This window comes from Spermophilus citellus (assembly GCF_964194105.1).
Source record: "Spermophilus citellus genome assembly, chromosome: 12".
NCBI classification, from domain to species: Eukaryota; Metazoa; Chordata; class Mammalia; order Rodentia; family Sciuridae; genus Spermophilus; species Spermophilus citellus.
Window position 1 is genome coordinate 78,296,811 of NC_138198.1, and position 24,121 is coordinate 78,320,931.

The 24,121-nt window shown below is 34.7% G+C and overlaps 1 protein-coding gene across 2 annotated transcripts in view; it reads left to right on the plus strand.

Annotated features, from left to right (window-relative positions):
* The window catches only part of METTL4 (methyltransferase 4, N6-adenosine), a 30,716-nt gene extending 9,862 nt beyond the window's left edge, over positions 1-20,854 (plus strand). Inside the window, exons 5-8 of one of the 2 annotated variants that reach the window (XM_081263749.1) lie at positions 2,086-2,260; positions 13,633-13,739; positions 14,244-14,335; positions 19,784-20,851. In XM_081263749.1, the coding sequence (XP_081119875.1) occupies positions 2,086-2,260; positions 13,633-13,739; positions 14,244-14,335; positions 19,784-19,929 (520 nt within the window). In that variant the 3' untranslated portion in view covers positions 19,930-20,851. Of the gene's footprint in view, positions 1-2,085; positions 2,261-13,632; positions 13,740-14,243; positions 14,336-19,783 lie in introns of both variants that reach the window. The other variant, XM_081263750.1, reaches the window with a different exon arrangement.
* Positions 20,855-24,121: the final 3,267 nt, after the last annotated feature.

Genomic DNA, 24,121 nt, shown 5'->3' on the forward strand with positions numbered 1-24,121 from the left:
ATGAACTGTGTGAACAGGATATTTTTCTTTTAAAGGTGCTAGACAAAGGGCTGGAGTTGTGGCTCAGTGCTAGAGCGCTTGCGTTAGCCCTGGGTTTGATCCTCAGCACCACATAAAAATAAATAAATAAAATAAAGGTATTGTGTCCATCTACAACTAAAAAAAAAAAAGATGCAAGGCAAAGAATTTTTGTGACTTTTTATTTTAGAACTATTGATCGATTATTCCTGACATTGTACAGTTGCCTTGCATTAGAGCTAGATTCCAATGTTCATTGCATTTGCAGTTGGGAGGCCAGTTAGCTTTTTTCAGAGCAGAAAAAGCAGTAGAAGCCTTATTGGAGCTGACTGAGGAGTAAAAGGAGGAAGAGTGGAAAGACTAAGTGAAAATCAGTTTTTTGTTTAAACAGAAGGAGATTGAATTAAAGGAATTTCTTTTTTCTTTATTCCATCCTTCCTTTCCCACTTCCCCCCTTCTCTTTCCTTTGCTTTTCTTCCTCTCTTTGGCTTCCCTCTTCTCTCTGCTTTCTTCTTTTTAAATTGAATAATATAAGCATATTTATAGATTAGTAGTAAAGAACTAGTAGAGAGATTGAAATACAGAAGGAGGGGATATCTGGCCTGACAAGATACTAAAATATGGGAATAAGTGAACCCATCTGGAGGGATAAACTTTCATAAGTCAAGTCATTCTATAGAAATAGATAAATAAAGGCATAAAAAGGAAGGGAGAGAGGATTGGGCAGTTGAAGGAACCTAAAGATTTTTATTTTTATTGTTATATGAATTAGCTTCATCTGCCAAGAGTAAGTTTTGACAAATCTGAAAAGTGTTGGGGGTCTGGAGTACTTATGAAGGATAATTAGTAAAATTATGAATAGTTTTGAGAAACTGAGAATTTTAGTGACCCAATTTCTATATTTGTCTTTATATGATTTTCCCTGTATGAGAAAATTGAATTACAAGGTGGTATAGAGTTAAGATAGAAGGTTTGCAGGAACTGTGAGGTTGAAGGGTAGAGTGGGTGGGGATGGGAGTTGAGGTTACTAGAGAAAAGGTAATGAAGTGATTGGTAGTCTGTGGAAGATGAAGTATGGCCAGGAAGAAACTGAAAGGGGAGGAATAGGGCATTAGATTCTTTGATTAAGGTCTAAGAATAGATAAATGATAGGAGGCAAGAGATTAATGTGATTGGTTTCAGAGATGAAGCAAGTGTCATGGTAAAGTCCAGGTTATTGCATCAAAGTAGACTACTGAAGTAAGGTGAATACAATTCTGTTTGTTTAGATAAAGTATAGTTGAGGCACGTACATGATATGGGCTATGCTCTGAAATTGTCTAGGATAATGTCTTGGTGAGGCAGAAGGATCTCAGAGCTTAAATCATCACTGAATATGGAGAGTGAGGATGAAATGGATTCAGTAAGGAGCATTAGTGTAGCAGAGCTGGATAGCATGTGTCTCAAAGAGAAGGACATTTTATGCTAAGATGGGTGTGATAGGGGCTAGAGGTAGCCATGAATTAGGATACTGATTTTTCCCCTCCTGTTGCATGTGTTGGATGTTGCAGAAGGGGGCATATTCACTTGATTGGGTATCATACAGCTAGTAGTGTTCTGTCAATACAAACTAGACTTTCTACTTTTAATGGCAGTAGGTTCCAAGACAATGGATTACTTTTAAAATGAAAGTCTGAGGGCTTCACAGAGCTCAGTGGAATTGATTGGAAAGGAAGAAAGAAACAGGATGATCGATTGGGGGTTGAAAATATAGTGGAAAGGAGATGAGGTTGTGTGAGAAGATAGGTGACTTGAGGGGTCAGCATTTTGTGCAGGGCTTTTGGGTTATATTATGTGACTGGAAATGATTAAAAAACAGTACAGTCTGGCAATTTTGTCAAAGAAAAATGAAGTCAGTTTTTACTTTGGGGTAATAATATGCCCACCAGGTGGCACTCTGGCTTCATATTTAGCTACACAAATAAATAGCTAGAATAGGCTTGTAATGGGGCCAATGTTATCTAAGTTTTTCCCTGCTCTTCTTTTTTGCTGTGAATTTTGGTCATATTTTTTTCTGTGTATTTTTAGGTACAGTTATTTATCGCCACTGCAAATAAAGCAAATACCTATTCCGAAACTGGCTGCTCCAAATTGTCTTGTTGTTACTTGGGTGACCAACAGACAGAAGCATCTACGTTTTATTAAGGAAGAACTTTATCCTTCTTGGTCTGTGGAGATAATTGCTGAATGGCATTGGGTAAAAGTAAGTTCAGAAGTTAATTTATTTGTTAATATAGTGTGACGTATAGGTCACATAAAAATAATACCTACTTTTTAATGCTTAACATCTCACTGTTGTGCTCCTTCAACAGGATCTAATGAGAACTTATGCTTTGCAACTTGAAAACACCTACATCTGCCTATTCTCAATGCTTTTACCATGTCTTTTTTTGGTGTATCTTTTTAAGAAACTTAATTAATTAATTTTTATTTGTTCTTTTAGAGTCTGTCTTTTTATAGTAGAGTCCCAAACTGTTGGCCTTGAGAAGTCAGTCAGGGAGATGGCAGAATGAAGTTTAAAAAAAAAAAACTATATTGGTAAATTATAATTATACACAATAGTGGGATTCATTGTTACATATTTTTACATGTGCACAATATAACAATATAATTTGGTCAATTTGCAGAACAAAAAATTTAAAAGCTCTGATATCTCTTGTTTAAAGGACAACAAACAAGAAATTTGGAAATCTATCACCAAACATAAAGAATGTTACCTTTTTTCTTCTTCCACTTACTTACCCACAATTTTAGTTATGCTTTGTGTCATGTCCCTCTATCCCCTATTCTCTATTGTTTCTGGGTATGAGGGCAGAAAATAGCAAAGATAACCATTATAATGAGAACGAGAGGATCCATAATGAAGAAACTTAAAAGTGAAAACTAAATTTTAACTTAGGTTCTTAGTGTCTTACATACTACTGAGCCTATTTTATTTTATTTTTTTTGGTACAGGGATTGAATCCAGGAGTGCTTAATCCCTGAGCCACATCCTCAGCCCATATATGAGTGTGTGTGTGCACGTGTGTGTGTACACGTACATATATATATATATATGTACATATATGTATGTATATATAAATATGTATGTATATATATGTGTATGTGTATATATGTATGTGTATATATATATGTATATATTTGATACTGAGGCTTGAACCCAGGGGTGCCTTTTTTATATTTTAGAGACAGGGTCTTGCTCAGTTGCTAAGTGCCTTGCTAATCTGTTGAGGCTGGCTCTGAACTTGCATTCTTCCTGCCTCAGCCTCCTGAGTTATAGGGATTATGGGCGTGTACCACTGTGCCTGGCCTGAGCCTATTTTTAAAAGAAATGGTTCCATCTTATTGGTTGAATGATCCATAATATTTTGCTGCCTGCTATACAAATACAAATAAAAATTGTAGAAAAAGCAATGTTTTAGTTCAGAGTTCATTGGATATACTTTTAAAAATATATTGACTATGAATTCCATAAAAGCCCTCCTGACATAAATAAGATAAGCTAAGTTATAACCAATTCAATGTTTATTATTAATATAGCTATTATATTATTTTAGACACAGTAGAGTTGCATTTTTAAAAAATATTTTCTTAGTTGTCAGTGGGTGCTGAGAATCGAACCCAGTGCCTAGCACATGCTAGGCAAGAGCCATAACACCAGTCATAGAGTTGCATTTTTATGGGCTTTCTTGGTCCATTGGAATACCTTCTAAAAGCTGTGTACATTGACTATTTGTACCTACCTATTTTCTAAGAATTGGTAAAACAAATATTTAGTAGTATTTTTGCTCTCATGACATACTCTATTTGTGGTTTTGGTTGAACTGATAAAGAACCATGATGGGAATGTAACATCCCTTTCCACCCAGCACATTTTGATAGTTTTTCTCCTCCCCCTCCTCCTCCTCCTCCTCTCCCTCCTCCTTCTCATCCTTCTTCTACCTCTTCTTCCTCTTCCTTCTATCCCTGCCGCATCTTTCTCCTCCTCATTGCCTTGCTCATGCTAAACAAATGCTCTACCACTGAGCTATATCCCTGGCCCTAATACTTTTTTAAAAAGTTTTTTATTCTAATTTGTTATATATGACAGAAGAATGCATTACAATTCATATTACACACACAGAGCACAATTTTTCATATCTCTGGTTGTATACAAAGTATATTTACACCATTCATGTCTTCATACATGTACTTAGGGTAATGATGTCCATCTCATTCCACCATCGTTTTTACACTCCTTGCCTCCTTCTTTCTCCTCCTTCCCCTTTGCCCTATCTAGAGTTTGCTAATCTTCCCATGCTCTCCCTTCCAACCCCACTATGACTCAGCTTCCTTATATCAGAGAAAACATTCGGCATTTGGTTTTTTGGGATTGGCTAACTTCACTTAGCATTATCTTCTCCAACTCCATCTATTTACCTGAAAATGCCATGAGTTTATTCTTTTATTGCTGAGTAATATTCCATTGTGTATATATACCACATTTTCTTTATCCATTCATCTACTGAAGGGCATCTAGGTTGATTTCACAGTTCAGCTATTGTGAATTGTGCTGCTATAAACACTGATGTGGCTGTGTCCCTGTAGTATGCTGTTTTTAAGTTCTTTGGGTATAGACCCAGGAGTGGGACAGCTGGGTCAAATGGTGGTTCCATTCCCAGTTTTCCAAGGAATCTCCAGATTGGCTGCACCAATTTGCAGTCTCACCAGCAGTGTATGAATGTGCCTTTTTCCACACATCCCCGCCAACACTTACGGTTTGTGTTCTTAATAGTTTCCATTCTGACTGGAGTGAGGTGAAATCTTAGAGTAGTTTTGATTTGCATTTCTCTAATTGCTAGAGATGTTGAACATGTTTTCATATATTTGTTGATTGATTGTATATCACCTTCTGAGAAGTGTCTGTTTAGTTCCTTGGTCTATTTATTGATTGGGTTATTTGTTTTTTTTTGGTGTTTGGCTTTTTGAATTCTTTATGTACCCTAGAGATTAGTGCTCTATCTTTCTTTTGCTGAGAAGCAGCTTTTTAGTTTGAATCCATCTTATGTATTAATTCTTGATTTTAATTCTTGCACTCTAGGAGTCTTATTAAGGAAGTGGGGGCCTAAACCAATATGATGGAGATTTGGGCCTACTTTTTCTTCTGTTAGACACAGGGTCTCAGGTTTAATGAGTTTTGTGCATGGTGAGAGATAGGGGTTTAATTTCATTTTGTTGCGTATGGATTTCCAGTTTTCCCAGCACCATTTGTTGAAGAGGCTATCCTTTCTCCAATGTAGGTTTTTGGCACCTTTGTCTAATATAAGGTAATTGTAATTATATGGGTTAGTCTCTGTGTACTCTATTCTGTACCATTGGTCTACCAGTCTATTTTGGTGCCAATACCATGCTGTTTTTGTTACTATTGCTCTGTAGAATAGTTTAAGTTCTGGTATAGTGATGCCACCTGCTTCATTCTTCTTATTAAGGATTGCTTTAGCTATTATGGGTCTCTTATTTTTCCAGATTAATTTCATGATAGCTTTTTCTGTTTCTATGAGGAATGTCATTGGGATTTTGATTGGAATTGCATTAAATCTGTATAGTGCTTTTGGAAGTATGGTTATTTTGACAATATTAATTCTCCTTATCCAAGAGCAAGGGAGGTCTTCCCATCTTCTAAGATCTTTTTAAATTTATTTCTTTAGTGTTCTGTAGTTTTCGTTGTAAAGTTGTCTTTCACTTCTTTTGTTAGGTTGATTCCAAAGTATTTTATTTTATTTTTTTGAGGCTATTGTAAATGGGGTAGTTTTCCTTATTTCCCTTTCAGAGTATTTGTCACTGATATACAGAAATGCCTTTGATTTATGGGTGTTGATTTTGTGTCCTGCTACTTTGCTGAATTCATTTACTAGTTCTAGTTTTCTGGTGGAATGTTTTGGGGTTTCTAGGTATAGAATCATATTGTCTGCAAATAGTGCTAATTTGAGTTCTTCTTTTCCTATCTGTATCCCTTTAAGTTCTTTCATCTAATTGCTCTGGCCAGTTTTTCAAGAATTATGTTAAATAGAAGTGGTGAGAGAGGGCATCCCTGTCTTGTTCCAGTTTTTAAAGGGAATGCTTTAAATTTTTCTCCATTTAGAATGATGTTGGCTTGGGGCTTAGCATAGGGTAGCTTTTACAATGTTGAGATATATTCCTGTGTATCCCTAATTTTTCTAGCGTTTTGAACATAAAGGGATGCTGTATTTTATCAAATGCTTTTTCTGCATCTATTGTGATGATCATGTGGTTCTTATCTTTAAGTCTATTGATGTGATGAATTACATTTATTGATTTCCGTATGTTGATCTAACCTTGCATCCCTGGGATGAACCCCACTTGATCATGGTGCACTCATTTTGATATGTTTTTGTATTCGATTTGCCAGAATTTTATTGAGAATTTTTGCATCTATGTTCATTGGAGATATTGGTCCGAAGTTTTTTTTCTTTGACGTGTCTTTGTCTGGTTTTGGAATCAGGGTGATATTGGCCTCATAGAATGAGTTAGGAAGTGTTCCCTCCTTTTCTATATCCTGAAATAAATTGAAGAGTATTAGTATTAGTTCTTCTTTAAAGGTCTTGTAGAACCCTGCTCTGTATCCCTTTGGTCTTGGGCTTTTCTTGGTTGGTAGACTTCTGATGACATCCTCTATTTACTTGCTTGAAATTGATCTGTTTAAATTGTGTATATCATCCTGATTCAATTTGGGCAAAACATATGACTAGAAATTTGTAAATGCCATCGATATTTTCTATTTTTATTGGAGTACAAGCTTTCAAAATAATTTCTGATTATCTTCTGTATTTCTGTAGTGTCTTGTGATATTTCCTTTTTCATCATGTATGTTAGTAATTTCAGTTTTCTCTCTTCTTCTCTTTGTTAGCATGGCTAAGGGTTTGTCAATTTTATTTTTTCAAAGAACCAACTTTTTGTTTTGTCAATTTTTTCAATTGTTTCTTTTGTTTCAATTTCATTGAATTCAGCTCTGATTTAATTATTTCCTGTCTTCTGCTGCTTTTGGTGTTGATTTGTTCTTCTTTTTCTAGGGCTTTGAGATGTAATGTTAGGTCATTTATTTGTTGACTTTTTCTTCTTTGAAGGATTGAACTCCATGCAATGAACTTTGCTCTGGGTACTGCCTTCATAGTGTCCCAGAGATTTCGATACATTGAATCTGTGTTCTCATTCACCTCTAAGAATTTTTTAATCATCTCCTTGATGTCTTTTGCAACCCATTGTTCATTCAGTAGCATATTATTTAGTCTCCAAGTGTTGGAGTAGCTTTTTTTTAAAGCTACTCCAACATTGATTTCTAATTTCATTCCATTATGATCTGATAGAATACAGGGTAGTATCTCTACTTTTTTATATTTGCTAAGAATTGCTCTGTGGCATAATATATGGTCTATTTTAGAGAAGGATCCATGGGCTGCTGAGAAGAAAGTGTATTCTCTCATTGAAGGATGAAATATTCTGTATATGTCAGTTAAGTCTAAGTTATTGACTGTATTATTGAGTTCTGCAGTTTCTTTGTTTAGCTTTTGTTTGGACAATTTATCCAGTGGTGAAAGAGGTGGGTTAAAGTCACCCGGAATTATTGTGTTGTGGTCTGTTTGACTCTTAAACTTGACAAGAGTTTGTTTGATGAACATAGATGTCCATTGTTTGGGACATATAAATTTATAATTGTTCATGACTGGTTCCTTTAAGCAGTGTGAAATGTCCTTCTTTATCCCTTTTGATTAACTTTGACTTGAAGTCTACTTTATTTGATATGAGAATGGAAATCCCTGCTTGCTTACGCTCTCCATGTGAGTGGTATGATTTTTCCCAACCCTTCACCTTCAGTTTGTGGGTGTCTTTTCTTATGAGATGAGTCTCTTGGAGGCAGCATATTGTTGGGTCTTTTTTTAAAAATCTAATCTGACAGACCATGTCTTTTGATTGGTGAATTTAGGTGATTAACATTCAGGGTTATTATTGAGACATGATTTGTATTCCCACCATTTTTGTTTATTTTTGGTATTTAACTTAACTTGGTTTCTCTTTTGATTAGTTTTTCCTCTAGTGTAATTCCTCCCTTTCCTGATTTTCATTTCCTTTTCATGGCAGACTTTCAAGTTGTACATTCTTATAACTTTTGTTTATCATGGAAGATTTTTATTTCATCATCAAATCTAAAGCTTAATTTTGCTAGATACAAGATTTTTGGTTGGCATCCATTTTCTTTCAGAGCTTTATATTTGTTGATATGTTTCAGGATCTGGGTTGAAAAATTTGCACGTAATCTAATTGGTTTCCCCCTATATGTTATCTGATTCCTTTCTCTTTTGGCTTTTAATATTCTCTCCTTATTCTGCATGTTAGGTATTTCCATTATGATGTCCCTTGATGTGGATCTGTTGTGATTTTGTACATTTGGCATCCTGTATGCCTCCTGAATTTGGTTTTCCAATTCATTCTTCATGTTTGGAATTTTTTCTTATATTATTTCATTGAATAAATTGTTCATTTCTTTGGTTTGGAACTCTTTGCTTCCTTTATCTCAATAACTCTTAAATTTGGTCTTTTCATGCCATTCCATATTTTTTGAATGTTCTACTCATGGTTTCTTATCATTTTTACTGTGTGGTCTACATTCTTTCCAAGATGATATATTTTGTCTTCATTGTCTGAGGTCCTGTCTTCCAAGTGGTCTAATCTGTTGGTGATGCTTTCAATTGAACTTTAAATTTGGTTTATTGTTTCTTTCATTTCAAGGATTTCTGTTTTTTTTTCTTTTTTTAGGACCTCTATCTCCCTATTGAAGTAATCTTTGCTTGCTGTATTTGTTTTTTTAAAATTTTTTAATTGATTAATTAATTTTAATTAGGTATATTGATGACAGCAGAATGTATTTTGATTCATTGTACACAATTGCCGCACAACTTTTCATTTCTCTGTAGCATTGCACTATATGTGCAGACATACATGTACCTAGGATAATGATGTTCATCACATTCTACCATCTTACCTGCCCCCATTACCCCCCCCCCCCCCACCATTTACCCATCAAAGTTCCTCCATTCTCTCCATTCCCTCCCCCAGTATGAACCATCACCCACTTATCAGAGAGAACATTTGGCCTTTGGGTTTTTGGAATTGGCTTGCTTCACTTAGCATGATATTCTCCAACTCCATCCATTTACCTGCAAATGCCATATTGCATTCTCTTTTAATGCTGAGTAATATTCCATTGTGTATATATAATATAGTTTCTTTACCCATATATTGAAGGGCAATTTTTGTTTCCACAATTTGGCTATTGCAAATTGAGCTGCTATAAATATTGATGTGGCTGCATTACTATAATATACTAATTTAAAGTCCTTTGGGTATAGACTGAGGAGTGGGATAGCTGGGTCAAATGGTTGTTCCATTCCCAGTATTCCAAGGATTCTCCATACTGCTTTCCATGTTAGTTGAACCAATTTGCACTCCCACCAGCAATGTATGAGTGACTCTTCCTCCACAGCTTCACCAACAATTATTGTTATTTGTATTCTATATAACTGCCTTTCTGACTGGTGTGAGATGCAATCTTAGAGTAGTTTTGATTTGAATTTCTCTAATTACTAGAGATGTTGAACGTTTTCTAATACATTTGTTGATCAATTGTTCTTCTGAGAAGTGTCTGTTCAGTTCCTTGAACCATTTATTGATTGGGTTATTTTTATTATTTATTTATTTATTTATTTATTTTTGTGTGTGTGTGTGTTTAAATTTTTTAGATCTTTATATATCCTGGAAATTAGAGCTCTATCTGATGTGTGTGTGGCAAAAATGTACTCCCAAATTGTAGGCTGTCTTGTCACCTCATTGATTGTTTCTTTTGCTGAGAAGATGATTTTTAGTTTGAATCCATCCCATTTATTAATTCTTGATTTTATTTCTTGTGCTTTAGGAGTCTTATTATGGAAGATGGGGCCTACTGCGACATGATGAATATTTGGGCCTACTTTTTCCTCTACTAGGCACAGGGTCTCTGGTCTAATTCCTAGGTCCTTGATTCACTTTGAGTTTTGTGCATGGTGAGAGAGAGGAGTTTATTTTCATTTTACTACATATGGATTTCCAGTTCTCCCAGCACCATTTGTTGAAGAGGCTGTCTTTTTGCCAATGTATGTTTTCAGCTCCTTTGTCTAGTATGAGATAACTATATTTATAAGGGTTTGTCTCTGTGTCTTCTATTCTGTTCTATTGGTCTGTGTGTCTATTTTGGTGCCACTACTATGCCATTTTTGTTACTCTAGCTGTGTAGTTTAGTTTAAGGTCTGATATTATGATGCCACCTGCTTTACTCTTCTTACTAAGAATTGCTTTGGCTACTGTAGGTCTCTTATTTTTCCCAATGAATTTCCTGATTGCTTTTTCTATTTCTATAAGGAATGACATTGGGGTTTTAATTGAAATTGCATTGAATCTGTGTAGTGCTGTGGGTAGTATGGCCATTCTGACAATATTAATTTTGTCTATCTAAGAGCATGCTCTTTCTTTCTCTAGTGTTCTATAGTTTTCATTCTAGAGGTCTTTCACCTCTTTTGTTATATTGATTCCTAAGTATTTTATTATTTTGAATGGGGTAGTTTTCTTAATTTCTCTTTTAGAGGATTCATCACTGATGAATAGAAATGCATTTGAAACTCTAGCCAGAGCAATTAGACAGAAGAAATCAAAGTGATACAAATAGGAAAAGAAGAACTCAAACTATCATTATTTTCTGATGACATGATTATGTACTTAGAGGATCCAAAAAACTTCACCAGAAAACTTCTAGAATTAATAAATAAATTCAGTGAAGTAGCAGTATATAAAATCAATATCCGTAAATCAAATGCATTTCTGTATTTGTTTATGTAGCTCTTTGTCAAAATGATCTTTTGCTGCCTGTATTTGCTCTCTTATATCATCCTTTAATTTGCAGGACACTTTAGTAATGTACATCCTGAACTTCTTCTCTGTCATTTCTTCTGCTCTGCTTGCCATGGATTCTGATAATGTGGTATCTTGGTTTGTTTGGGGCACTTTCTTCCCTTGTCTTTTCATATTGCTTGTGTGTCTTCCCTTCTAGCACTGTGGATGTGAGTTGTTAATGTTTTTAGTCTAGAGGCTTATAGTGCTCCTGTAGGGATCCAATACCTCTCCTTTGAGGTAAAGGATAATGTTAATAGGTCCCAATATAAATAATATACACCCTAAAAACTAATGTTTGCTATTAAGATGTTTACAGTTTGGTCACAATGTACAAAAATAGTGAATTCAAATGTTATCTACAATATACTCAGTAGATTTGTAAGCGGGTTTACAGATTCTGATGGTGGACAAAGAAGAGGAATAGGATGATGTGCTGGGGAGGTAGGAGGTGAGGATATACAGTTATTATATCTTAGGAAGTGTGAAAGAGAAATCTAAAGAGGAAGATTAGTAGTAGGAGAAGGGAGAGAAGGTAATTTTGGGTAGATAAGTGGGAAGACAGTTGAGTATATAAAACGAACATACATATATATTAAGAAAAATAAAAAATGTTAAAATAGTAGAAATTGGTGGGAAAAAAGAAAAAAGAAAAAAAAATACAATACGACTGTAATATACTCTTCAGATGTCCCAGTCCTCAAAATCCTAATTCATGTAAAGTACTTGTTTTAACATATGTTGGATATGTGAGGGTAGGAGAATAGAGAGGGAGAAGAAAGAAAAAAAAATCTTGAAGGAAGAAACAGAGATTGTTTTGATTGGAGATCAGTATCTTTCCTGCCTCCCTTCTCATCCAATAGGTGAGGTTGTTTGTTGTTAGCTGGTATCTTCATCCTCAGGATGGTGAAGGTAACCAGGGTGTCACTGCTGGGTGGGGTAGTGGCTGCTGGGAGAGGGGAGAGTTAGAAACTGGGTACCTGGCCAGCTGGAGTTCCGAACTGGGAGTTGCCTCCACTGAAGATGGTGATGAAGGTGACCTACGATGGAGGCACCTGCTTTAAACGAGCTGGGCGATGGCGTTGGATGATGAGTTTAGAGACAAGCTCTGTGGTGTGCAGTGTGTGGCTGTCAGCTGATTTCAGAGACTGTGTGACATTCCAGGTGCAGGCAGGCTACTACGCTGTAGGGGATTATGTCTGGTACTGCAGAGTCCCAAGATGGCGGTGACAGGGGGAGCCCCATGTTGGTATATGGGGGTCCATACCTGCCAGGTGTCTTACATGGGATCAGTGTCCGTGATTTCTGATCTGGTGGGTGGCCGAAAGTTCTTTGTGGGTGCTGCGCCACTGATGGTCTTACTCAGGTATGGCATGGGCAAGTAGTTGGGAGACTTACTGTGTCACTGAGGCCTGGAGCCCTGCACAGGCATGGTGATTCCTGCATGGGGGCAGGGATATTGCTTGCAGAGAAGCAATATTCTCACTACTTGAGTCCGAGGTCACGGAGCAACATAGAATGCTGCCTCCCTCTGGCCTGCCATCTTGGACCCCCCACTAATAGTTTTGTTATGGTCAGACACTGGGGTCAAAGTCAGAAAGAGGTCATTTTCTGAACTTGAACTCAGTAAAATGTTAATATATAAAACCCAAGACTATTCATTGCTAATAACATTCAACTGAATACTAAGAAATAGTATGACTAGAGTTGAAAACAAAAACAATATATTGTAGGAAACATTTATTAAATAATTACACATTTGTTGTATCATAAAGTATAAAGGCTATCTGAAGAATAAGAATTTTCCAGTATTTATACAATACAATGCATGAGAGGTGAAGTGTCTGATTGGTCCTAGAGAAAAGATAAAAAGGACTTTCTGATTATTGCTGTGGTTGTTCAGGTAAAGTGGTTGCTCAGTATAAAGAGTTTCATAGGTAATATATATAAATACTCTGACAGTGAAAATACGTATCTTCATTATAAATTAAGAGATGGATTTGTTATTATAAATTATATTTTTAGCTTGATTGGTTTAAATGAATTTTGAGAGTCTGGTCATCCCAGGATGAAATGATAATTGAATTTCTGAAATTGTAATGCTAGAGGCCAGTCTCTGTACTGGGTATTGTTTGTCTCATCAACTACCCAGCTTCTTTCCTTATCAATTTTAGTTTTCACAGTATTTAATGACACTGTGCTGGTATAGTGGTATATACCTGTAATTCCAGCTATTCAGGAATCTGAGACAGGAAGATTGGAAGTTCAGGGTCAGTCTGGGCCACTTAGCAAGATCCTTTCTCAAAATAAAATAAAAAGGACTGGGAATGTAGTTCAGCAGTAGAGTGTCCTGCTGCATTTAATCCTCAGAACAAAACCAAAACAATGTTATATAAATGAATTTTTAAAAATCCCTTGTAGTCTTCAGTATGGTAGCCATTACCACACGTGGCTCTTTAGCACTTGAAATGTGGCTACTTCTGTGAAATGTAAAATATGCATCAGACTTTAAAGACCTAATATGAAAGAAAGAATGTAGCATATCTCAGCCTATAGTGATGGTAAAAAATAACTCCTTTTTTGTTGACTCCTTTCTACCAGATCACCAGTTCAGGGGAGTTTGTGTTCCCTTTAGATTCTCCACACAAAAAGCCTTATGAAGGTCTTATACTGGGAAGAATTGGAGAACAAACTACTTTACCATTGAGGTAAGAAAGGTGATGTATCAAAATTGTATACATGTGGGGTTGGGGATATAGCTCAATTGGTAGAGTGCTTGCCTTGCATATACAAGGCCATGGGTTCAATCCCCAGCACCACCAAAAAAAAAAAAAAAAAAAAAAAAAAAGTATACATGTATTTTTAGGGTTGTAAGAATTATTAACACAATGATCATTGATTTTTCTTTATTTTTACATTGTTGAAAATCTAGAAATCACCTAGAGCAGAAAAGTATGAATTGTATGGCACATGAAATTTTATATTACCTTTTGTTTTATCTAGTGTGTAATTGATAACAAAAAATATAAAATGAAATTTTAGGAAATATCTCAATTCTTAAATTGTTGATTTCCTTCATTGATTCTATTCTAAATTTTTTTCTAAAATCAGATACTATTTTAAAGGGGAAAAAAGAATCAATGCAACTGTGGTATAGAATTTTAAAAATGTTCCTTAAAATATAGTTAACTATCTTGTTCTATTTTAATTAGGAATACAGATACAAAAGTTCTCCCCATTCCAGATCACAAATTAATTGTCAGCGTGCCCTGTATTCTTCATTCTCATAAGCCACCTCTTGCTGGTATGTTTTTATAAAATTGAATTGTGATGATTTTTGAAAAAAAAAACTGAAAAAGAGATTGAACTGAGTAGTTGAATGATTTGGTTTAGAAATTAAATCAGGTAAGTATTGTTGTAATATTTTAAAAATTTATAGCAGAATTTATGCAGTAGAGAATAGATTAGACTTACTTACTACCTTGGCTTTTCCTGTTGTACCATTTTTTTATCTTTATTTTATTTTTATGTGGTGCTGAGGATCGAACACAGTGCCTCACACATGGTAGGCGAGCGCTCACCTCTGAGCCATGACCCCCAAAACATTTTTCATATTCCCCTTACTATTGGTTGCTCCCCCATCATTGGCCTTGACAGAATGAAGGCTTGAGAAGGCATCTGAGGATGTAGTTCATCTGGGGACTTTTATTTTACCACCAGGTTTTAGGATAGGATGCTGGTTTCAGAATACTCCAATCTCTTGCTTGTTCTAAAACCAGGAACTTGGAATAGTGGCAGTAAGAATGATGGTTAGGGGCTGGTGTTGTGGCTCAGTGACAGAGTGCTTGCCTCTCATATGTGAGGCACTGGGTTTGATCCTCAGCACCACATAAAAATAAACAAACAAAATAAAGATATTGTGCCCATATATAACTAAGAAAATATTAAAAAAAAGAATAATGGTTAGAATTCCCTTGGTATTTGGTAGAGACTCTCAGTTTTATGTTTTTAAAGAGGACGTGTTGCTTGGACATGGCTTAATCCTGGCTGTGATACTTGGGAAAGTTACTTGAATCCTCTACCTTATGGTCCTCATTTAAAGAGAGAGTGATGAGCCAGGTGCTGTGGGGCACACCTGTAATCCCAGTGGTTTGGGAGGCTGAGGCAGGAGGATAGTGAGTTCAAAGCCAGCCTCATCAGTTTAGTGAGTCCCTAAGCAAGTTAGCGAGACCCTATCTCAAAATAAAATATAAAAAGGACTGGGGATGTGGCTCAGTGGTTAAGTGCCCCTGGGTTCAATCCTTTCCAAAAAAAGGAGTGGGGGAGACAGACGGAGAAGCAAGGAGAGACAGACAGATACAAAGAAACAAAGAAATGATATTTATTATTTCAGAGCTGTAAGGATTGGTTATTATATATTTAAAATTCTGTAGCACATAGTTCAGTAAATGCTAAATTTGTTGGGTGAGAATTTAAAAATTTAGACATGTAAATCCTTGAGAGATTCTGAATTTGATAATCAAACTTGGGAACACATTTATTTGATGATTTCTACTTAAAACCAAAACCAAACCAAGCCAAAACAAAAAATACCTAAAACTGTATACAAACTGCCACTCAGGAAAACTATAGGCAACTTATTTTTTGCAGAATTATGGAGTAGTTCCTAAGTTAGGAAACGTAAGAAAGTGAACACAAATTCTCAGGAGAATTATTTTGAAAGCACTCAGGGTTTCTGTTAACTTAAATTACTTCCATAAAGAATCTTTATTGCATTCCTTAACTGGAGAAATATTCAGATGTTTATGTCATGATCTGTTCTTTGACTTGGATGATTTCTCAGTGAATCATCACCTTCAAACTTTGGACTGTATGAATTCTGCATTAAATTTATGATTCAAGTGAAAAATGGGATTGTACTGTTCTTTGAGAAAAAAAAATACCTTTGACATTAGTTATACAAGATGGAGGAAATCTAATATGTATCATTCTTATTTGAATTTCTTTATCATTTGGTAAATACCAAACTTTATTTGGTGTTTATTTTATTTTATTTTTTATTTATTTATTTTTTTTAATTTTATTTTTTTTATTGGTTGTTCACAACATTACAAAGCTCTTGACATATCATATTTCATACATTAGATTGAAGTGGGTTATGAACCCCCAATTTTACCCCAAATGCAGATTGCAGAATCACGTCGGTTACACATCCACAATTTTACATAATGCCCTATTAGTAATTGTTGTATTCTGCTACCTTTCCTATCCCCTACTATCCCCCTGGTGTTTATTTTAGGGCTTATATCTTACTTAAAAAAAAAAATCCCCAAACTAAAAACCCAGATCTTTCATTATCAAATTATAGTTAAACTTTTATAAGTTTTAAAAAAATAGAATAAAGTTATATTTAAATATTATTCTTAAGAGAAAAGATTTAAAAATAGTGAAAAATTAGTACTGAAGCATTTTATTTTAGCCTTTTATCTATGAAATGCAATTCTTCCATACTCCCAGTAGAGAGCAGCAGAAACATATTTTTTGGATTGAAAACATTTAAAAACAAATATTTTTTGGGAAAAAAATCTAAGTGACTCACTCGTATATTGGTTAAGTAGTGACAGACAAGGAATATTTGTAATACTTTATTTTTTAGTTCATGCTATTATATACATTTTAGTTACAGAAATTTGTAAATTAAGCCATCAGAAAGCAACTTTCAGATTTCTGGGCATATTGTTACTATTTAATTCTGAAGTAATAATTCTGGGGATTTGCATAATACATGTTTTATATATAATGCTTAAGAACTTTTACCTAAGCATTCTTAAACCTTTCTGTGCACATTCATAAAATGAAATGTTTCCTCTTTTGCTTCTTAGAAACACCAAGTTTTTGTGAAAAATTTTTTAATTTGTTATTTCTGTTGTAAAATATACCAAAAAAGAGGAAGTCCCACATTGGCAGCATATTCCATTTCAAATAATATATTTATGAAATCTCCTGTTGAAAGATCAACCAATAATAGATGTGGCTTATAACCTACATTACAAATGTATATTCTTAAATTGAAGGATTTAAGGTAGGAAAATTATGAAATAAATGTATTTGAGTTACAATTTTGATTTTCATATTTTATATCAGAGAAATTTCCACTTCTTTTTCTGTGTCATGTGCTAATAGTGTCTATCTGAAGAGTGAAACATAGCTGATGAGATTGTACGCAATGATGTTTGGGCCATTTCTCCTCTTCTACCTCATCCTTCTAGAGCAAAAGAGTGATGCTTGGCTATGCATTGTTTGCTTCCTTTCCATTGGTTGGAAGTATGTTTTAACATTTATAAATGTTATGTAATTGTCTATGTATGTCATACTCCTGGTGAAATTGATTTTTTTAAACATTTTCTTTTTTTTTTTTTAGTTGTAGATGGCCACAATACCTTTATTTTATTTATATGTGGTGCTGAGGATTAAACACAGTGCCTCACATGTACGAGGGCAGTGCTCCACCTCTGAGCCACAACCCCAGCACCCCCCCCCCCCCCGAAATTGATTTTTACATTTATTTTAAATGCAAATTTATTTGCATTTATTTTTAAATTGATATTTAAAGTTAGTAGGAATAATATATTTCCATTAATTAGCCTTTCTTTTGCCTTGTTTTGAAATAAAACAAATGTGATTAACAGTAAAACCTCTGATTTTCTATTTTTTAATTTTTTTCCACAACTAGAAAGAACAATACATGTAAAAATGTATTATATTGAGAAAGGATGGTAATAAATGGTTTAGGTTGTATTTTTCCACTCGAAGTATGTAGCCATCTTTTTCTGTTAGATTATTAACTTATAAAACATGGGTATTCTTCTTCCTTTGCACTCATTATAATGGGTGCTCAGAATAGTGAACACTTTTGACTGACTGACTTCAGTTTAAAGTTCCAAAATAGGGATACTAACATCTTTGTACCAAAAAACTGAACAATGTAAGTAAAAACAGAATCTTGTTTCATTGTACCTTAGGCCACATTAAATATAAATTGAAGCTGGTAAGACATTAAATTTATGGGTGAGGAAATGAAAAAATGATTTAGGATTATTGTCCTTTAAGACTTGGGAAATCATTCTCTTTCAAGTTTCAAAGCATTTAATTATATGAATGTGAAAGTACTAGAAGTCTTTGTGTCAGTATCTTCTAGAAGCTATCACGGCCCAAATTTGAGTTCAATTGAATTATAGACAATGAAAATCTTTAATTCCTTCTTGATTTTTGATAAACAGAACCAGTACTCTTAGGCAAATAAGCAAGTATTTTGCTCTGAGAGCAATTGAAGAACTTTATGAAACTTAAAGTGTTGATATATTGTCTTTTAAATCTTACCTATATCAATTATTCCTGAGCCTTATCTTTCCTAGAGGGAATTTGATAGGTTTCTTCTAAGCACAACTTTACAAAGCAGTTATGAAATATGTTTTTTATTTGTTTAAATATGTTCCTTTTCTGAATTATTATTTTTATACCCAATTCCGGTTAGGTAGTTAGATTAGCTAACTGGCAACATGATTAAAATTAAATTGGTTTAAATAAGTGTCTTCCAACTGAGCATGTGTTAATAAAAAAACCTTCTGTAGTATTCTTTTCTTTCATTTAGTGTAGATCACAGCTGTTTAACGAACGTATATATGAGGTACCTTTCCCCAACAAAATAGGATTTTTAATGTAGTAATTAATGTAGTATAGAACTTTTAATGTAGTATATTAATATGTATTAAATAGGGAATACTTTTTTTATTGGTTGTTCAAAACATTACAAAGCTCATGACATATCATTTTTCATACATTTGATTCAAGTGGGTTATGAACTAAATAGGGAATACTTAACTGTGGAAATCATATGGTGAAATTTTGGTAAAGAATGATCTATAGCTGGGCATGGTGGCGCACACCTGTAATCCTAGCAATTTGGGAGGCTTGAGACAGGAGAATCGAAAGTTCAAAGCCAAACTCAGCAACTTCGAGGTGCTAAGCAACTCAGGGAGACCTTGTCTTTAAATAAAATACAAAATAGGGCTGGAGATGTGGCTCAGTAGTGGAGTACCCCCAAGTTCAATCCCTGGGACAGGAAAAAAAAAAAAGAAGAATGATCTATAATTTGATCATGAGGGAATGCTTTTAGTACTACCAAGTTATAGCTATAGGGGGCTATAGTTATCTATTTGTTGTGAATGTGTCATTTTGTATCCAACTCTTCATTTACTATTTCACTGAAGTATATGCTATAAAGAGACTTTTATTTTATCTTTATTTTTAAAGTTGGTTGTCTCTTATTGTTTCTGTAGAGCTCTTTTTCATGCATGGATTACATTTATTGAAAAATAAAGTAAGTTCTCAAAGGATATGTCAGCAGTGTCGGAAAACTGAAAAGTCACCTACGTGGGTGTTAAAATCCTCATTTCTGATCTCTAAATGAAAACCAGTAAATCAGGACTACTGAAAGTTCTGTTGGTATTGTTCCCAGTCTCAAGGACGCTTATTTCAAATGATTTTTTGACTATAAATAGTAAGGCCTGTGATGAAATCTTGACATTAATTTGCTTTTATTTTTTTTTAAATGAAATATCCCTTCCTCTCTTACTGGCTAAAAAGAAATTGATTTTTTCCTCAATAGTGATTTTTGTGTTCTCTCTCTCTCTCTCTCTCTCTCTCTCTCTCTCTCTCTCTCTCTCTCTCTCTCTCTTTTATTTTTGGACAGAGGTTCTAAAAGACTACATCAAGCCAGATGGGAAGTGTTTGGAAATGTTTGCTCGAAATTTACAGCCAGGTTGGACTAGTTGGGGAAATGAAGTTCTCAAATTTCAACATGTGGATTATTTTGTTGCTCTTAAGTCTGGGTGCTGACTCTGACCTTAATTAAAATAGAGCTTTTCCTCAGTGTTTCCTCTCTTCATTCAAACTCATTCATTTCTTTTACTACCAACAAGTATGCTTAGACATGTAAGTAAGATTTGGGCTTCTAGTAAGTGACCAAAATGACTGTCCATGTAATTTTAAGATGGATTTTATTTTCCTTATTATTACATTCCATATTATTTCACACAGTCTGGAATTAAAGAAGTAAGATGTTAGACTGAAGACAAGAGGCGTGTTATTGAATAACTTAAGAAAGCATATACTATGGGCCACATATGCTTATTTGAATGTGATTGATTTGCCCTATATGATGTTATAAAAAAAATGGATCCCTCATTCTAAAAAATTAGAAATTTTACATTGAAGTCGACATTTCTGCTTCTCTTTAATCATCAGAAGCTCTGGGTACGCTAAGGCCTGTGCTCTTTCCTGACATCAACCTGCAGGGCCTGTGCTGCTCACCTATTTACCTGGCCCCTGTCTGACTTGAATGTGTAGCCTTGGGTATAGTCTTACATCTGGGGAAAGCATCCAGTCACTGCCAACTAATGCATCAGTGGATTGAGTTTATGCAGTGTTTTTGGAAGGTTTTAAATTTAACTCAGGGTTGCTTCTCAAGCACTGTTTAGCTTTGCTTGTTTTTTAAGAAGAATATTAAAAGATATTTCTCATAAAAATGTCAAAAAATAAACACTATGATTGTGAAAAATGTACTTATATTATTTACAGATTTTTCTACAAATAAATATTTCTCTACTGAGTAAAAAACATTTTTTTTTTTTTGTTGTTGTTGTTGTTTATTTTCACGGTGCTGGAGATCAAACCCAGGGTCCTATTTGTGTGAGGCAAGTGCTCTACCTCATAGCTCAGCGGTAGAGTACTTTCCTGGCCCCTACTGAATGAAATATTTTGACCAAAATGGTTCATTGAAAAGCATACTGATTGATTATGTATTACCCTTTAAAAATTGAGACATAGTTTTTATGTAATAAAATCCCCCAGTTTCCAATATAACTTTAAGTGAGTTTTGAAAACATGCTGTTGTCTGCCTACCACCATGATGTTCTTATAGTACATTGGTACATTCCCTTTACCCCAAACTCCTGTGTCTCTTTACAGTCAATCTCTTCCTCCTAGAAAACAGTGATTTGCTGTCATTTAGTTTTACTTTTCTTAAAATTTCATTTAAATGGAATCATACAGTGTATTATGTCTGTTATAGCATTTTTAGAGAAGAATCTACTCTCTACAAATTGCACATATTTATTTACTAAGTAAAATGTTACACTGAAATGGCTTTTTTTTTTTTTTAGAGAGAGTGAGAGAGGAGAGAGAGAGTGAGAGAGAATTTTTAATATTTATTTTTTAGTTCTCGGCGGACACAACATCTTTGTTGGTATGTGGTGCTGAGGATCGAACCCGGGCTGCACGCATGCCAGGCGAGCGCGCTACCGCTTGAGCCACATCCCCAGCCCTGAAATGGCTTTTTGACAAGCTTGTCAGTTTATCAATTTTTTCAAATAAAAATTTGCTGTTTTTAAAGTTTGTTCATTTTTTGAGTATAAGGATGGGACCAGGGGCATAACCTTTTGTTTATGGAAGTGTTCTAACATGTTATTTAAAAGAAAAAAAGTTAAATATAAACCAAACTTCTCATAACCTCATACAAAATTATTTTCAGCTTATGTTATTTATAGATTTCATAAAGTTGGTGGAAACACTTTATCCTTATCAAGTTTTTGGACTTTAATTATTTTTTTAAATGTTATTACTTTTTATACATTTATTTATTTATTTTTATGTGGTGCTGAGGATCGAACCCAGTACCTCACACATGCTAGGCAAGTGCTCTATCACTGAGCTATAACCGCAGCCCCTAGACTTTAATTTTTGCATCGTGAGTACTAATACAGAAAGAAAAAAAGAATTTTTATTCAATGATTCTAGTATTCAAGTGGCAAGTGTTCCAAACTTAGCTCTGTTCCTAGGTTGTACAATCTTTGTAACACCTTTTTAATTATTAGTCTCTTATTGAACAAAGGATGATTCTACAAAGTTTAACTTTTACCTCTGAGAACAAAAGTCAAGGTCTATGAGCTTTGACATTGTTACCATTCAATTTTAGCCAATTGATCTGCTAAATTTACAAATTAATAAGGTGTTTTTATTCAGAGCTTTTTACATTATCTTTAAACCATAAAATTTTTGTGTTTTTTTCCCCACTATCATCTTCCTTTTACTGGTTTCAGTCTTTTAAGACTCTTTGTAATACAGCTTGGACAAAGGAATGGAACTAACATTTGTTGAGAAGTGTGTGTTACTCTGTGCTACGCTTTTTACAAATTTTGTTGCATGTGATATTTGTACAACCTGATAGATACTATCTTCATTTAAGTTGAAAAAAACTAAAGCCCAGAAGTTGTGGTGAACACATAGTTAATTATTGAAACTATGATCAGCATGCACAGTTCCCTGACTCTAAAGCCCTAGCTGTATTCTATATAAGAACATGGAAAACTAAGCAGATGACTAAGTGATATAATTTCTAAAATGATACCACTGTACTCTAGCCTGTCCATTCTAGCTCTAGTTTGGGTTGATTTGTATTTAGAAGCCATGGATTTACAGTGGACATCCGGGGCAACCCATATGGAAAAGTCTCCTACCCATTTTGCTTCCACATGATTAACTAACATCCCTCAAGAAACTTTGGGGAAATCTTGCCTCTTAACATCATATCCTAGGAATTCTTGGCCTTTCTTTTGATTCTTTCACCCTCTCACACGGAGTCCATTGGAGTAAAATCACAGAACAGTTAACTACTGGGTAGCATTAGAGGATCTTAATCCTGATTGTCACTCACCTGTCATATCTTCATTTGTTGTTCTTCCTTTGTACCCTCTAGTCAAAGTCTGACCTAGTTTATTTTAGTTCTTTTGACTACCATAGGCAGTCTTTTTTTTTTTTTTTTTGTACCTAGGGTAGTTAGTAGTGTAGACTGTAGCAAGTCAGCTAAAACTGTAGGTTTTAACCCCACTTAGCAAGTCTTGGGCATGTCTCTAGGCCTTGGTTTCTCCATCCATAAATACAAGCAATAATAATAATACCTAATAGAGTTGTTTGAATATTAAATGAATTAACACAAGTAAGGCAAACCAGGTTCAGTGGCATGCTGCACTGCTCAGGCTACTCTAAGTTGAGGCAGGAGGATTACTTGAGCCCAGCAGTTCAAGCCAGCCTGGGAAGTAGTGATCCTGTCTCAGACCAGACCAGACCAGACCAGACTAGACCAGACCACAATGAAAAGCTCTTAGAGTAGTACCTAGAATGTTTTAAGCACTCAGTAATTACTATGTAAGGATCTCTTACATATTTTTCAATTTCAGGTCAAGAAGTTTGTTTTTAACACTCTGGACCCTAAGTCAGGGAACTCATTGGAAGTTAAATGTTAGTTCCATCCCTTTACTAAATTGCCCATACACTTTTCCTGTCTAAAAAGCCTTTTCAAAAACTCCCTTGGGATAAGATTTTCTAACCTGCATCTGATTTTATACAGTTATGTATAGAATATTCCTTTGTTTCTATTATGGTCCTGCATAAAAATTAAAAACAAAACAAAGGCCATGTGTGGCTTTGGGACTGCCTTATTTGCTCTCTTTGTTCTGTCTTTGCTGTAGGCTTTATCTACTACGTCCTGTTCTAGTCTTCTAAATAATTTGATTCAAAACTCATTCTTATAAAAAATCGTAGGCCCCCATCTCTTACCTTTTCAGGCTTACTACCCTAGAGGCATATATCTTGAGAGAATTTTTATATAATCAGCTTCAGGCAGACATTGGGTTTTCTACTGATGTGATTCAAAGGAGGATTGCAACCACTTCAAGGGACCTTCCTTCCTTTGATGCTGCCTGATTCACCTCATTTGTCATATCATGTATCCTTGGCCTGCACACCTTGGGAAGCACAACAGCACTGTTTGCATAGTTCTCTGGGTACCAGAGTTCTTTTACTTAAGTTTTCTCACTTTATCCTCAGAGCACTCTTATGAAGATTTAGTGAGATTTACAGACTAGAGGATACTGCTCATAACCAGGACGTATTCTCATACGTTGTACTATTTGCTAATGAACCTGTGATCTTAATAATAGGTCTGTCAGCTACTAATCAGAGGGTGAATTTT